This window comes from Bufo gargarizans, chromosome 3, assembly GCF_014858855.1.
Source record: "Bufo gargarizans isolate SCDJY-AF-19 chromosome 3, ASM1485885v1, whole genome shotgun sequence".
In the NCBI taxonomy this organism is placed as follows: Eukaryota; Metazoa; Chordata; class Amphibia; order Anura; family Bufonidae; genus Bufo; species Bufo gargarizans.
In genome coordinates this window covers 160,763,537-160,781,008 of record NC_058082.1, presented here as the reverse complement: position 1 = coordinate 160,781,008, position 17,472 = coordinate 160,763,537, and the positions used below count along the sequence as shown (strand labels likewise).

Below are 17,472 nucleotides of genomic sequence, written 5' to 3'. Positions count from 1 at the left end.
TTTATTTTTTCTAAGATGCAGTTTCTTCCGCATAGGGGTGTTTCCCTCCTCTATATCAGGTTTGAAGTATAATGGGCAAGATGGACTTGTCTGGTTTTAGCCTAACAAACTGTTCTGCTTGCCTAACTGTATTTTAAAGGGTGTTTTTTTTCAGGAGTAAAATATTCATGTCCTTGCCTCAGGATAGGCTCAGTATCTAATCCAGCTGTTTTAGGACGCCACAACGCTCTGCAGCCGCTTTCTGGGCCACTGAGGTAATGTTCATTGGTCACATGGCTTAGGCGCAGCTCAGCCCCGTCAGCAGCTGCTATACATTGTACAGCGCTGTGCATGATGTAAGGAGGCTGCAGCACTCATCCTGCAAACAGCTGATTGTCGGGGGTCCAGGAGTCAGACCCCCAACAAACTGACAGAGTATAGGTCATCAATATTGCGCTCCCAGAAATCTCCTTTAGGGCACATACAATAATAGGGCATGAGAATAATATTTATATATATATTTTTTTTTAAATATATTTTGTGCGGACCTATTGAAATGAATGGTTCTGCATACGGACACAGAAAGAATGCGTTTGTGCCTGAGACATTACACTGGGTTCACACCTGAGCGTTTTACAGCGCGTTCCTACGCGCTGTAAAACGCTCAACAAGGAGAAACCAATGATTCCCTATGGGAATGGTTCACACCTGGGCGTTTTACAGCGCGTACAATCGCGCTGTAAAACGCCCTACGCTCAAAAAAGTACATGAGCTTCTTTGGGGCGTTTTGTCGCGCGTTCCCGTACATAAACATTCGGGAACGCGCAACAATGGGCGTTCGCTTGTCTCTGTATGCGCGATTGCAAACCCCGGTACAATCGCGCATACAGAGCACTCCTTTCAGAACCCTCAGGTGTGAACCCAGGGTTAAAGTGCTCATAGACATTTGGGAGTTTTTGCTTTTGTCCTGTTTGCAGTTTTTGGTCTGGAGTCTGGCAGTAGAAAACTTGCAATATGTAGTAAGGCCACATGCATGGGGCCAAATTGCATCTCGTATTTTGTATACAACCATAATGGGGTCCTGTTCTATTGCATGGGGTCTCTACTATACTCCACTTTTATAGAGTGGGATTCTTCATGAAACTTATTGGATCTGTACATGTGGCTCCATAATAAGGAGCCTTATGGCCTTGGGGCACATGGCACTACACAGACCGTTTGTACCATCCCAGTACGCTGGGCATAAAGGCTATACTTATTTTTTTTATTTTTTTTGTTTGTTTTTGACAGCCCCCCCTTGCTAGATACAGTTAATTATGTAACGTATATGAATGATTTAACTTATCTCCTGTTACTCTTTATTTTTAGGGTAAAGCAGTGAAAAAAAAATCTTGCACTCGTCCCCAGCCTTTCAACTTTTCTCAGAGGAGAGATCGGTCTCAAGTAACTACAGATATAGGACACTCTGGGAATCCTCCAGTAAGTTACAGAAGAAGGGAACCATTAGCTGAGGTCACTGTTACTCAGAAAAATCAAGAGTCCAAGGATGGTGACGGCAAAGGTAATTACAATCGCTCGTTCATTGACTAGTGGCAGAAATGTATAGCGTCTGTTAATTTTTAATTTTTTTTTTTTTTTTTTTTTTATAGGTGGCTCTGAGGAGTTTAAAGCCGATCCAGCAGCCTTGGACAGTATTCTGTCTAATGTTGGGGTACCAGTTGCTACTGGTAAAGTAAGCTTGGCTCAGAGGGTGCCCATGAGAGTGTCATCAATTGCTCAATCAACCAATAGCTGCAAAAACATGGTAAATGTGAATAGATACGTCTGCTTTATCTGGCTGCACGTTGTTTTACCCACATGGCAAGGCATTTTTTTTAAGGCCTTTACCAAGCTATGTAATGTTAAAGGGGTTGTCGGAGTGCTCTGGAAAGGTAATTAAAGGGGTATTCCGGTTAAGTTATCCCTTATCCCCCAGCAGCCCCCTGAAATGACCAGAGCGGCTAGTTGGGCATGCACATGGTCAATCCATTCATCTCTATGGGAATTCCGGAGATAGTGGAGTAAAGCTCTCCACTATCTCTGGAACTCCCCTAGAACTGAATAGCGCGGCCACATGCATATGAGTGGCGGCTCCATTCTTTTCAGAGGGGAGGCAGGAGGTACGGTGCAACCGTTCTCGTAATCAATGGGGGTCCCAGCGGTAGGACCCCCACCAATCTGATAGTTATCCCCTATCCTGTGGGGGTCAGACTCGTGGCACCCCAACCGATCATTTCTTTGAAAAGATCGCAATTCTTTGGTGGTTTTCCTGACCTCTGACGTCATGTAACCTAGATGAAACCCAGTCACACAAGTAAATGGGGCTAAGCTGCAATGCCAAGTACTTGGTAATCTGTGAGGAACCTCCTCAATCAGCTGATCAGCAGGGGGCCAGGAATCTGACCCCTGCTGATCTGATTAATAATCTATCCTGAGGATAGGTCACAGAATCTCAAAGCCCCTTTAAAGGTTTGACTTGTTGGACTAATACACCATACATTTTTCACGAGATAAGTGAGGATGAGAAGAGCATCTATAACAGGAATGGCCAACCTGAGGCTCTCCACATGTTGCAAAACTACAACTCCCAGACTGCCTACAGCAGGGCATGGTGGGAGTTGTAGTTTTACAACAGCTAGAGAGCCACAGGTTGGCCATGCCTGATCTATAACCTAGGTAGATCCCATAAACCAGGAACTACTGGTTGTGAACCACTCAAAGGCCAGAGGTTTATCAGTAGATCCTGATCTATGGGGTTCACAATGTCGTACAACAGTGATTCCAGCTTTCTGGACAACTAGTCTTTTGTGGTGCTTCTAAAAGATGCCATGACAATTTGACCAGAGCTTTTCCTTATCTGCTGCAAATCTCTTCCTAGGCACAAAACAAGCTATATGTATTACTATGTTAGAAGGACTGCGTGTGACAATGACTGAAAAAGTCCAAGAGATCAGATTTTTCAGATCTGTGTTGTGGTCGGTCTCTAGCACAGTCTTAGTTCAGCTAGGAGGATTTACTGCTGACTTTTTTTTTTTTTATCAAACTGACTTGGCCCATCCTTTGCTCCAATGAATGTTCTCCTGTGATAAAATGTAATGTTGCATCTTTGCTCCTTTCTTGGAATATATATTTGAGAAAAATAGGCAAAATTCCCCATGTGAGACATTGTTTCTTGTGGCGAGCACCTTGTGCTGTGGGACCTAAACATGTTCGCTTCTGTATTTTATCTTGAAAGATCTTTGTAACCTCTATTACAGTAGGGCTCTAACTTTCTAAAGTTGCCTACTGCTGATCTAGAAGATGCTCTTTTAAAAGTGATCAGTGCACATGGCACAAATTGGGCTGGGAGGTACCATATTATAGTACAGCACCTGCCACCTCAAGACATATCTTTTTAGTGATTGCTTGATTCTGTGCTGTACCATTCCTTTATTACTCAGTTATGAATGAATTTCTAGCAGTTTTGCTTTAATGGTCCAGATGAGTGTTACCAGTTGGGGTTGTGTCCCTGCACAATCTGACACAGGCAGCACTGATTGGATTATGTCAGACTGTGCAAGGACACCACTGGTAGCACCTATCTGGATTTGCTAGTAGAAATAATGAAAGGCATGGCACATCATGGAGTCATGAGAATATATGCTCCAGAAACAATAGGTTCACTTTGTTTTGTGTAGATGAGTATATTTTGATGCCTGGGATGCACTGCTAATGGCCCCTGATCTCTATTTACTTTTGCCCCCCCCCCCCAATTCCCATGTCTTGTGTGTATTGACAATGAACAACAAATTAAAGGGTTTTTCAAGGGCTTGGGTACTGATGAGCTATGCTCTTGGTAGGTTATCAATATTAGGTTGGCCTCCTGGCACCCCATTGATCAGCTGCATACTACAGCCCAGCTCCCGTTCACTTGACTGGTTCCTGAGGCACTGCCAACACAGTGGATGGAGCTTTCTGCTTGTATGGTGTCTGGCTGCCCAAATGGATGATTGTGTTATGGTTGTGGGGTGCTGGAAATCGGATCCTCACTCATCTCATATTGGTCAATATCAATAAGTCCTGGAAAACTCAATAATTATCGAATATATATTATACACTGTCTCTTGCATTTTTATTTCTTATTGTATATATTTTTTTCTTTCTTTGAAGATGGTTAGAAGTTCAATGTATGCTGTACTAAGAAGCCAGTCGGCATCCTCCAATTTAGACAGGATGTCTTGTTTCTCCAAGATGCAGACTAAAGGTATAATGCAAGCACTGTCTTTTAAAAAAAAAAACTATAGCTTTTTGGTGTCTTTACTGTGACCCCATTCATGTTTTTTTACTTGGTAATAGTGTTGGAACTGATATTGGATATTGAGCACTACGGCTGCATGCTTTTCTGCACCTGTAGAGGGTGGCATAAAAACATTGAAAAGTCAGAATTTAGTTAATCACTTTTTTATTTTTATCCCCCCCCCATCTACCTCCATGAGAGCACTTGTGCCGAGATGATGACGAGAAGAATAAATTTGACCCTCCTCTCGCTCCTCCTCAGTGTCATCCTGTTCCCTTTCAAGTGAGAAGAGGTTCTCCTAGTTCCACAAGCATTAGCTGTGGCTCCGTTCATGTGAAGGCAGACGGGTTTGGTGTCTGCCTACCATTTGTGAGGATGGCAGGAGAAGGCTTGTAGTGCGCCTTCCTGGAGGTTAACTGTGGCAGTGACTTCAGGATGCCCAGGCCTGAATGCTGGTGTTCCGGAGTCTTCTCTTCAGCCCATCCATTGCTTTTAGGCAGTGGGTGGTGCATGGCGACCGGGCACTCATGGACTCCTTCCGGAACTTCTCAAACCTTTTGATATGTCTGGATGACTTCAAAGGCGGGCTTGAGCAGAGTAGCTGTGTGAGTACTTGACTCTGGCACAGGACCCCTTCCGGGGTGGTGCTGCATGCATGGCTTTGGCTTGCAGATTTGGTCCTAAGAATCAAGGTGGATTTGGTAATAAACATTTAAAGGGAACCTGTCACCGGGATTTTGTGTTTAGAGCTGTATAAAAACCGATTTGATACATATGCAAATTAACCTGAGATGAGTCAAAGCTTTGAAAAATGACTTCTCTGGTCACACAAGTAAGATATCGCTCTTATGTTAATTTGCATATGTATAAAATCTGTTTATTTTACACAATAAAAGCACACAGACCTATGGGGACTGGGTATTGCGGATGTGCTAGCGGCCATCTAGCAACCCATGTCCTCAGCTCTATACACAAAACCCCAGTGACAGGTTCCCTTTAAGGGGGTCAATGTATGTAAGCATAGAAACTGCTTGGGCCTGTGGAGCCGAGTCATTGTTCAGTAAATGTTAGTTTGGTTTACAGACTTGTGAACTTTTTACTGTGTTTTTACTCCTTTCCTCTGTGTAGTAGGGTGACGGGCAGTTCTTGGTAAACTATCGTCATCAAAAACAGGAGGATGTATCTAATCCAGGCCTGTTGTGGGATGCTTGAGGTGACCATTCTGGGATCACCATATGAGTTGGGCTGCCGATAAGGAATGGAACTGAATGAGGGAAGAAATAATTGTCCCCACCCCATCCAGCTTACTTCAGCCTATGTAATCGCCGTGCGGCCAGAGCAAGCGCCATAGCATATCAAGCAGTGTAATTTAGCCTTTAGACCTAAACATGGGACCACACCCATGCCGTTAAGGGCTCATGCACATGATGGATGTTTTGCAGTCTGCAAATTGAGGATATGCAAAACATGGATACTGGCCATGTGCATTCTGCCCCTAATAGAACAGTCCTATGCTTGTCTATAATGCGGACATAATTGGACATGTTCTATTTATTTTTGCAGTCCCATTGACGTGAGTGGTTCCGCAAACAAAAATGGAAGGGACAAATGTAAATAAAAATCATGTGTGCATGAGCCCTAAGGGTGTATTTCCTTGCTCTGAAGATTGGTTGGACTAGGGATCAGCACCCTTCGGCAATCCAGCTGTGGTGAAACAATAACTCCCAGCATGCGTACTTCCTTAGCTGTTTTCAGACCTCCCCTAGAAGTGATTGGAGCATGCTGGGAGTTGTAGTTTCACCACATCTGGAGTGCTGAAGGTTTCTGACCACTAGGTTAGTCCTTTCTTGGCTTTTCCTCAGTGTCTTCTCGGCAATGGGATGTTTGTATGACATGGTTAAGTTTTTGTTTAATGTGGTAGCCTGTTATTCTTGGACATGTGATTTTAGTTTGGCACTGTCTGCCTACTGGCTTGCACTGTTTGCATGGTCATGGCTGGGTTGGCTGTGACGCACAGATTGGTAATGTTGCTTCTCATGGCAGAAGCAGTAAAGCCATACAAATACTTGCTGGTGTGATTTGGTCAAAAAATGCAAATCTGCCCAAATTGTATTCTGAGGGGTATGGTAGTAAATGCTTTGACTCATGTGTAGAATTCTGCTGGGTTGCCAGTCTCCTAACTGGGGTTCAGAGGGGAGAGGGAAATTGCACTTTGTTCTGCCAGAAGGGTCTTTCTACCAGGGCCGTGTCAGCTTCTTCGGCTGGGCATGATATTTCCACGGAGCAGATTTGTAAGGCTGCATCTGATATATTTCATACATAACACTTATGTCTACTACATTTTGTTATTGGATAGTCATGAATGTGAAGCAGGATTTCTTTTAGTGAAAAGGTCTTGCAAGCTGTGGTCCCACCCTATATGATTTTAATCTGGTAGACGTCCGCACAATTGCCGTCGTGGAGGACTACAGGGGAAAAAACTGGATTACACTTGCCAGTAATTCCCTTTTCAGGAGTCCTTCACAATGGCATGGCCTATATCTCACCCTAAAAAATCACAATGTGAAAATAAAAAATAAAAATTAGGTCCAGTGTGTGGTACTGAACTCTCGTAAGCTGTCCTGTTCCATTAAGACACTGAGGAGTGTCAAATGTATTCTCGCTGTCGCTATCTGCTTGGAGGGTCATCTCAACACAAGTGCGGTTGTGGAGGACTCCTGAAAGGGAGTTACTGGTAAGTGTAACTTTTTTTTTTTTTCTAACATTTAAAGGGGATATCTCAAGCGTTTAGTTTTAGTTTCCTTTATTAGATTTAAAAGGGTTTCCTAAGATTTAAATACTGATGCCCTATCCTCTGGATAGGCTGTCTGTACTTGATCAGTGGGGGACCGACATCTGGGCCCCCCGTCGATCAGATGTTTGAGAAGGAAATGGCCTTCTCTATGCTCACCAGGTAGCACCATACATTGTATAGCAGTTGTGCTTGGTATTGCAACTCAGCCCCATTCACTTCAATGGGGCTGAGCTATGCCTAGGCCATGTGACCAATAAACGTGTTGTCACTTGGCCTAGGAAAAGCTGAGACTGTCACGGCAGTACTGCGAGTGCCTTCTCAAACAGCTCATCGGCAGGGGTCCCCCACCAGACCCCTATAAGTCTGTCGAAGGGAAATTATGTGTTCTAATTTATAATGGCAGTAGGATTTAAAGGCTGTGGACACCTTTTGCCCTGATTCTTCATAGTTCAGTTGCTTAACAAAATTGCAAAAAATTGTCTACAGTTTTCCTTCTGTAAAGTGCGTGGAAGCTCCTCATCTAGCTGCTGCTGCTGAATCGGGCATAAATCTGTTAGAACTGTCGTTTCCGACGCCAACTTACAGCACTGGGGATACTGCAGATCAGCAGGGTTAAAGGATGTTGGACAACCACCGGCCAGATGTTGATGGCCTACCCTGAAGACAATAGTAAAATCCTGGATAACTCTTCAAAAGTTATTCTAGCAAAATAAAGACTTGCAGTGGGATTCTATCGTTAACAAATATACTGGTCTCCCTGATTCTCCCCCCCCCCCCCCCCCCCACCATTGCCATTCTAAAGCCTATATTACATTGCAGAATCTAGCAGGAGATTGTCAGGAGGGAAGCGCTCCTTCCTGGCAATTGCCTGCTTGTTAGTGGAGGTGACCACTGCTATTATATGCAGCGATCTCCTCCGCAGCATGGGGATTAGTGATTGCTATGCCATCGCTCGTCCCCATGCTGTCTAGTTTGCCGGTAGCAGATCGCTATTAGAAAGATCTGCCGCCAGCAACCAAGGATTTTTAAGCAAGCTGAAAGTTTCCGATTGCCCGATGAAACTCTCGTCTTGGGGTCCTTGTTGCACTCGTTCTGTTCCTAGTCAGAACAGGAGCAGAAAGTGCAGCACTACACGGACCCCGGCAGATGTGGGCAATTGGGGAGGTTAGTGTAAGGCTACTTTCACACTAGCGCTTGATCGGATCCGTTCTGAACGGATCCGATCATATTAATGCAGACGGAGGCTCCGTCCAGTACGGATCCGTCTGCATTAATAACTTAGAAAAATTTCTAAGTGCGCCAGATGCCTGAGCGGATCCGTTCAGACTTTCAATGTAAAGTCAATGGGGGACGGATCCGCTTGAAGATTGAGCCATATGGTGTCATCTTCAAGCGGATCCGTTCCCATTGACTTACATTGTAAGTCTGAACGGATCCGCTCGTCTCCGCACAGCCAGGCGGACAGCTGTCCGCCTGGCCGTGCGGAGGCGAGCGGAGGCTGAACGCCGCCAGACTGATGCAGTCTGAGCGGATCCGCTCCATTCAGACTGCATCAGGGCTGGACGGAGGCGTTCGGGTCCGCTCGTGAGCTCCTTCAAACGGAGCTCACGAGCGGACTGACTAACGCTAGTGTGAAAGTAGACTAAGCTGGTTTATTTTCTGCAATTATAGGATTTCACTGTAAGGCTTTTATATTTTGCAGGAATACCTCTTTAATGTCATAAATGCATCACTTGACTAATACAGTCAAGTTGCAGTACAGCCTCTTCTGAAGGCCATGGCGTGACAAGAAAATGCAAGCATCTTCCTTATCGGTGTCTTTAGTATATTGTATGGTGTAATTATCTTATCTGGGCCTCCAGCAGTATAGCAGAGCTGTCGTTTAACCCTTTAGCTGCCATAAGGGTTTGGACATCTTGCACCTCTCGTAGCCGGGACTGTTTTTGCAGTTTTTGATATGTGCAAGTAAAACCTAAATTATGAAATCAAATCGTACAAGCCCCCTCCCCAATACTTGTATATTTTCTGAATGTAAGACATCGTTCACATTGTCAAAATGCTGCTCAGCACGTTGTACACGCAGGGACCTTCATGGGATTTAGCATAATAATTTTTATTTATTAATAGAATGTGCATAAAGGTTTATTAATGGATGAAAATAACTACAAATAAAAGCTCAACATGTGCATATTTCCATAAAATCACATTTAATTTTTTTCTTCCCTCCCCTTGATTTGGCCCCTTTATGGTGGCACTATAACCCCCGCTCTGTTCTGGCATCTTAAATGCTAATAGTAAAGATACCGCGAGGAGGAGACCTCGGCTCTCCTTCTCCCTGCCTGGGCACTGTCCAATCGCTGTGAACATAGTACTCACTTACATGGCCTTTTCTCGTACGTTATACCAGATCTTATGAGAACAGCTTGTCTTTTTCCCGGCTGTAAAGTGGTCCAATGCTTTTAGACAGCGTCACAGCCAGGGAGAAGGAAACTCACTCTGAGGAGAGCTCTCCTCCACCCTGTACCTTTGCCACTTGTTGGCTCATTAGGCGCCAGAACAGGGGGCTTAGTGCTGCAATGGAGGGGACAAAACAAACCAATGGCATCTGCTGGAGAAGGACTAAAGTTGAAGGTATTAGTTTTAGAAAACAATCCGCGGAGGTCTTTAAGCTGAAAAAAAAGGAACCTATAAAATAAAGGGATTGCACTCCGTAAAAAGTGAACCCCCAAAACCTATGTTTTTCCTAAAATAGACTGAATGCAGTTGCCTTGACGGACTGTTGACAACGGTGTCCACCTTCATGAAACTTTGACCAAACAGGAATTGCTTACTTACATGATTACACAAGTTGAAAAAAAAGACGCAGGTCCATCAACTTGAACTTTAAAAAAAAAAAGTATCAAAACAAACCTTACCCCTAAAATTCCCATTCAAGCAGAGGTTTACCCACAAAACCAATGTAAAAATGTGTGCCAAAGTCCAAATATACCAGAAGTGCATGCCTCAACAAGAGCCTGTGCTCTTAAACGTGAAAACAGCAAACTACTGCCATGTTGCCAAAATCTACATTTTCTGAGAGTACACAGCATACAGCGTTATTAAAGGGGAACCTAACACCTCTACTATGCCGCCCTCGCTGTGTGCAGCGTGATCTGTTAACGGACCAGAATTCAGCACGCTGTCACTTCTGGGCTAGAAGTCAATACTTTTACAGTTCTAACAGGACAATCCCCGCAGCATGCTCCAGCGCTGCAATAAGGAGGAGTCCGATAAGAGTTGTGGGCCTGAACTCCCCCCAGCCTGTGACTGGCAGGGGTTTTTCTTGTTGTGCATAGGAAAGAAACTTGCCAGTCTGGGGCAGGAAGCGGAGGAGAGCAGGCCTCAAGTCTCATTGGGCTAGTCTCTCTCGCAGTCCTGTAAAAGTAGCCAATACTAGCCCAGAAGTGACAGCCCGCTGAAATCGGCCGGCTGTCACTATGCCATGCTGCCCGCAGCAAAGTAGAGGTGACTGATTCCCTAAATGACATAATCTGCAAAAAACTGTAAGATGTGAGCCGTTCATACATGACACACATCTACATTTAATGCTGTTTGTTAAAGTAATGCATAAACCGCAGGAATGTAGGAACGGTTTCATGGCAGTATTGTAAATTAAATGGTGTATAATTTTCCATCCCTGATACAAACTGTAATCCCAAATAAAAATTAAAAATTTCTAAACCTAATAAGATGCATTAAAGGGGTTTTCTGGGTTAAGAGCTGAACCTGGACATAGCCATAATTTCACCCAGGCAGCCCCACTGATGAGAGCATCAGGCTTTATTTGCCATAAAACACCGCTACGTGGAAGCTTCCGCCCCGTAGTGTATTCGGTAACATCACCGGCTCTTATGGGCCGGCTTTAGCGCTGCCCTAGCCGTTTTACAGGCTAGGGCAGTGCTGGAGCCTGCCCGTTAGTGGTGGTGACTTCGTCCATACTGCTAGGCAGAAGCCTCTGCCTGGCAGCCCTAATCAGAGCCCTGTACGTCACTGGATCCCCTTAAAATGCCTTTGGCCTGCTCCAATGTTCAAGTCAGGGGGGCTGCCTGGATGAAAATGGGGATATGTCCGGGTTCAGCTCTGAACCAGGACAACCCCTTTTAACTAAGGCCTCTTTCTATAATATGGGTCTTTATTGCTCCAGTATTATGCATAAAATATCTGAACCGCCTGTAGTTATCAGAAAATGTGCTGTGGCCTTCTCGGCTTTCCCTAGGCCTTTGATGACATGTCTGAAGACATCATCAGTTAGTCCCGGAAAACCCCTTTTTAAAGCTTAGATTATCAGCTTTAAAACTAGATTTGGGTTACAGCTCTAGCTGCTGCAGTTTGAGATCCAGCTATGAATAATGACATGAGATGCGCCCTTGGCAGGTAATGGGTTAGCTCTGACCACCAGCTTGCCAGTCACGTTCAAGCACGCTTCAGAATATAGGAATTCTCATTGGTTGATGTGAGAATCTCAGTATTTTATTTTTCAAATAGACATAGAATAAAAAAATAAACATTTTTACTGAATTTTCATATTCTACATTCTCTCATCTGTACCATGTTTATTTTCTCTTTTCTACTTTAGCGATTGATCAAAAACCAGTGTTTAAGCAAAATCAGCTTTTGAAGAGCTGTGTCCCTGACAGTTGCTTGGAGGGATTTTTAGCTTCCAACCTGGATGATAAGCTACAGTCACAGGTTAGCAGTAAATCTAACATCTCATTGTTAAAAATATCTGGAAATATGAAATAAATTTTTTTATATATTTTTATTTTTTTCTTTAATGGTTTGTGTAGGAGAATCCAGTATTACAGCAGATGAATCAAGCTTCCCACACACAAGTCTCCAGTGTGACTTCACTACCTCTCAAGAGTCAGGAGGTCACCACTGTGAAGTCCACTCCAGTGCCTCCAGTCACTGAAGATGCAGAAGGCTCTGTATTGCCAGAAGAGAAGTATGTGTTTTAGTTTACAGGAATTTATTTATTTTTATTTTTTTACATTATTTTTTTTGAGTGGAAACTACATGGTATGCAGACCTAGAGCTTCTGCTGTTTTTGGAAAGGGCTGTTGTCGGTGTAGGGGGAGGGGAGACAGGCAGACAGAGGAGAGAGGTCCCATAGCAGAGATTCAGGCTTCATGTCACCCACCACTGGAACAGGCCATCGTCAGATATTTAGGCCCCGGCACCCAGACAGAGGAGACGTTCATTCAACTTTGGGTTGCCTCGCAATATAATGGTAAAATTAAAAAAAGAGGATTGAATGAAGTGCCCTGGAGTACAAAAATATATTAAGGGGAGGTAGTTATAAATGTCTAATCTGCACAAGGGATGGACAGGTCCTGTGGGATCCATGCCTGGTTCATTTTTATGAACGTCAGCTTGTCCACATTGGCTGTAGACAGGCGGCTGCGTTTGCTGAATACACGTTCAGACAAAACGCTGGCCGCCGGGCAGGCCAGCACCTCCAAGGCATAAAAGGCTAGCTCTGGCCACGTGGACAATTTGGAGACCCAGAAGTTGAATGGGGCCGAACCATCAGTCAGTACGTGGAGGGGTGTGCACACGTACTGTTCCACCATGTTGGTGACATGCTGCCTCCTGCTGACACGTTCCGTATCAGGTGGTGGTGCAGTTAGCTGTGGCGTGGTGACAAAACTTTTCCACATCTCTGCCATGCTAACCCTGCCCTCAGAGGAGCTGGCTGTGACACAGCTGCGTTGGCAACCTCTTGCTCCTCCTCTGCCTTCGCCTTGGGCTTTCACTTGTTCCCCTGTGATATTTGGGAATGCTCTCAGTAGCGCGTCTACCAACGTGCGCTTGTACTCGCGCATCTTCCTATCACGCTCCAGTGCAGGAAGTAAGGTGGGCACATTGTCTTTGTACCGGGGATCCAGCAGAGTGGCAATCCAGTAGTCCGCACACGTTAAAATGTGGGCAACTCTGTTGTTGCACATGCACTGCAGCCTGTAGTCGCTCATGTGTGCCAGGCTGCCCAGAGGTAAGGACAAGCTGTCCTCTGTGGGAGGCGTATCGTCATAGTCCTCTGTTTCCCCCCAGCCACGCACCAGTGATGGGCCCGAGCTGTGTTGGGTGCCACCCCGCTGTAAACATGCTTCAGCCTCATCCTCCTCCTAGTCCTCCAGTAGTGGGTCCTGTCTGGCCACATTTGTACCTGGCCTCTGCTAGTGCAAAAAAAAAACTCCCTCTGAGTCACTTCTAAGACTGGCCTGAAAGTGCTAAAAATGACCCCTCTTCCTCCTCTTCCATCATCGCCCTAAGTGTTTTCTCAAGGAGACATAGAAGTGGTATTGTAACGCTGATAACGGCATCGTCGCCACTGGCCATGTTGGTGGAGTACTCGAAACAGGGCACACAGGTCTCGCATGGAGGCCCAGTCATTGGTGGTGAAGTGGTGCTGTTCCGCAGTGCGACTGACCCGTGCGTGCTGCAGCTGAAACTCCACTATGGCCTGCTGCTCCTCGCACAGTCTGTCCAGCATGTGCAAGGTGGAGTTCCACCTGGTGGGCACATCTCATATGAGGCGGTGAGCGGGAAGGCCGAAGTTACGCTGTAGTGCAGACAGGCGAGCAGCGGCAGGATGTGAACGCCGGAAGCGCGCACATACGGCCCGCACTTTATGCGGCAGCTCTGACATGTCAGGGTAGTTGTGAATGAACTTCTGCACCACCAAATTCAGCACATGCGCCAGGCAAGGGATGTGTGTAAAACCGGCTAGTCCCAGAGCTGCAACAAGATTTTGCCCATTATCGCACACCACCAGGCTGGGCTTTAGGCTCACCGGCAGCAACCGCTCGTCGGTCTGTTGTTCAATACCCGGCCACAACTCCTGTGCGGTGTGGGACCTGTCCCCCAAACATGAGTTTCAGAATGGCCTGCTGACGTTTACCCCGGGCTGTGCTGAAGTTGGTGGTGAAGGTGTGTGCCTGACTGGATGAGCAGGTGGAAGAAGAGGAGGAGGAAGCCGAGTAGGAGGTGGCGGCAACAGGAGGCAAAGAATGTTGCCCTGCGATCCTTGGCGGCGGAAGGACGTGCGCCAAACGGCTCTCCGCCTGTGGCCCAGCCGCCACTACATTCACCCTGTGTGCAGTTAGGGAGATATAGCGTCCCTGGCTGTGCTTACTGGTCCATGTATCTGTGGTTAGGTGGACCTTGCCACAGATGGCGTTGCGCAGTGCACACTTGATTTTATTGGATACTTGGTTGTGCAGGGAAGGCACATGCTGTAGGACAGCAAGCGACATGAGCTGTTTGAAGCTGTCTGTGTCCACCAGCCTAAATGACAGCATTTCATAGGCCAGTAGTTTAGAAATGCTGGCATTCAGGGCCAGGGATCGAGGGTGGCTAGGTGGGAATTTACGCTTTCTCACAAATGTTTGTGAGATGGAGAGCTGAACGCTGCCGTGTGACATGGTTGAGATGCTTGGTGACGGAGGTGGTGGTGTTGGTGGTACATCCCCTGTTTGCTGGGCGGCAGGTGCCAACATTCCTCCAGAGGCAGCAGAAGAGGCCGAGGCAGCAGCAGAAGAGGTAGCAGGGGGAGCCTGAGTGAGTTCCTTGTTTTTAAGGTGTTTACTCCACTTCAGTTCATGCTTTGCATGCAGGTGCCTGGTCATGCAGTTTGTGCTAAGGTTCAGAACGTTAATGCCTCGCTTCAGGCTCTGATGGCACAGTGTGCAAACCACTCGGGTCTTGTCGTCAGCACATTTGTTTGAAGAACTGCCATGCCAGGGAACTCCTTGAAGCTGCCTTTGGGGTGCTCTGTTCCAGATGGCGGTGGCCAGTAGCAGGCGGACTCTTGGCGGCGGGTGTTCTGCTTTTGCCCACTGCTCTTTTGCTACGCTGTTGGCTCGGTCTCACCACTGCCTCTTCCTCCGAACTCTGAAAGTCAGAGGCACAACCTTCATGCCATGTGGGGTCTAGGACCTCATCGTCCCCTGCATCGTCTTCCACCCAGTCTTGATCCCTGACCTCCTGTTCAGTCTGCACACTGCAGAAAGAAGCAGCAGTTGGCACCTGTGTTTCATCATCAGAGACTTGCTGAGGTGGTATTCCCATGTCCTCATCATCAGGAAACATAAGTCAGTGCATTCTGTCTTCCACCGCTGGGGAAGGGCTAGGTGGATGCCCTTGGGAAACCCTGCCAGCAGAGTCTTCAAACAGCATAAGAGACTGCTGCATAACTTGAGGCTCTGACAGTTTCCCTGATATGCATGGGGGTGATGTGACAGACTGATGGGCTTGGTTTTCAGGCGCTTTCTGTAGAAGACTGGGTGGGAGATAATGTGAACGTGCTGGATCCACTGTTGGCCACCTAATTGACTAATGCCTGTACCTGCTCAGGCCTAACCATCCTTAGAATGGCACTGGGTCCCACCAAATATCGCTGTAAATTCTGGCGTCTACCGGGACCTGAGGTAGTTGGTACACTAGGACGTGTGGCAGAACGGCCACGTCCTCTCCCAGCACCAGAGGGTCCACTAACACCACCACGACCATGTCCGCGTCCCTTACTAGATGTTTTCCTCATTGTTACCGTTCACCACAATAAGAAAAAAATTATTTGGCCCAATGTATTGTATTCAAATTCAGGCCTTTTTTATCTATTTAGGTACCGTATTACACTAATACAGGCACAGCAGTAACCACAGATTTAGCTGAATAAAAATTGTAGGCCTAGTATTTAGGCCCTGGATGACAGGTTTCCCTTTTACGGACAGAATTAGACTTGGAAATGCACGGTAGCGTGTGAAGTTGAGGATGGCCCTATCCGCACCTTCAATCTAATATACCCTTTTATGGATAGATTTAAACTTGGCCTGATACAGCAGAAACCACTGTTCTAGGGAATTGCTAATTTGGGAATTGTATTTCAACCCAGAACAAAATATATCCTTTGCCAGACAGCAGACAGTATTACAATTGGCTGGCCACAGCTGAAACACCAGATTTAGGGTACTGCTATTTTGGCAATTGTATTTCACCCCTCAATAAAATACATATATATATCCAAGCCCCTGATTGTAGGATATAGCCAAAAAAACAAAACACACTGTTGATGGTTAAATGGACTTGGTGGCAGCTTGTGCTGGCGTACCACAAGACACGAAATGGCCGCCGATCACCCCAGAAAAAAGTGACAGAAAAACGCTCTGGGTAGCCTAAAAACAATGAGCAATTAAATAGCAGAGGTTGAATGATTCACAGCTGTAGATCGATCACTTCAGTGTTTTTGAAGTTAATCACTGCCTAATCTCGCCCTAACAGCAGCAGCTGTATCCTATCCCTACACTGATCTGAGCAGAGTGACGTGCGGCGCTACGTGACTCCAGCTTAAATAGAGGCTGGGTCACGTGCTGCACTGGCCAATCACAGCCATGCAATTAGTAGGCATGGCTGTGATGGCCTCTTGGGGCAAGTAGTATGACGCTTGTTGCTTTCAAAAAGTGCCAAGAAAGCGCCGAGCACCGAACCCAGACTTTTACAAAAAGGTTTGGGTCCGTGTCACGAACACCCCAAAATTCGGTACGAACCCGAACTATACAGTTCGGGTTCGCTCATCCCTATTCAAGACGAAAGGCTACAGGATTAATAATGGCAGATCTTTTATAGACCAATAAACCTTGGCCCCAACTTCCAAGAAGGTACCTTCAACTTAATGTTTCTTGTGGACAGCAACACAGAATTGCCCACTCTCAGGTCCGGACCACTCGCGCGTCTCTTGTCAGCCATATGTTTATGCTTTTTTGCCTTTTCCGCCAAATGGATTGCAAAGGGAAAAATGGCTAAGGTCAAAAATGAAAACCACTCCTGATTCTGAGACAAAACATCTCCAATAAGTCTTCAGATTCGACTGAGGATGAAAGGCCGACGAGAAGGACAATTGTATCCCCCAGGCGAGTACACAACGCCTTCCAGTATCTGGAAACAAATTGATTCCACCTATCAGACACCACATCAGAGGAGATGCTATGTAGCTTCACAATGTGACCGACAAACACTTGTGCGAAAGTTTTAGCATTAGGTAGACCTGGCAATGCTATAAAGTGCGACATCTTGCTGAAGTGTTCAACAACCACCAGAATCGGGTTTTCCCTGAGTAATTCGAAAAGCTGACGCATAGCCCTCAACACATTTACGCAACCCCGGCCACCAGAATCTACGAGAAATGAGATCGACCATGGATCTGCTCCCAGGGTGTCCCGTAAGAACCGTACAGTGATGTTCCTCGAACACCTTGTGCAGTAGTTCCAGGAGGACAGGAATCTGGTGCATCTCCCTGGGCTTCCAACACCTCCACCTCAAGTTTGGGATAAAGTATTTAGCCGGGTTT

General features: G+C 46.1%; 1 protein-coding gene across 1 annotated transcript in view; it reads left to right on the top strand.

Moving 5' to 3' along the window:
- Positions 1-17,472, top strand: part of LOC122932811 (trophinin associated protein) — a 57,281-nt gene that overhangs the window by 14,521 nt on the left and 25,288 nt on the right. The window contains exons 3-7 of the mRNA XM_044287436.1: positions 1,348-1,540; positions 1,629-1,783; positions 4,168-4,261; positions 11,704-11,816; positions 11,915-12,072. Coding sequence (XP_044143371.1) covers positions 1,348-1,540; positions 1,629-1,783; positions 4,168-4,261; positions 11,704-11,816; positions 11,915-12,072 — 713 coding nt within the window. The remainder of the gene's footprint in view (positions 1-1,347; positions 1,541-1,628; positions 1,784-4,167; positions 4,262-11,703; positions 11,817-11,914; positions 12,073-17,472) is intronic.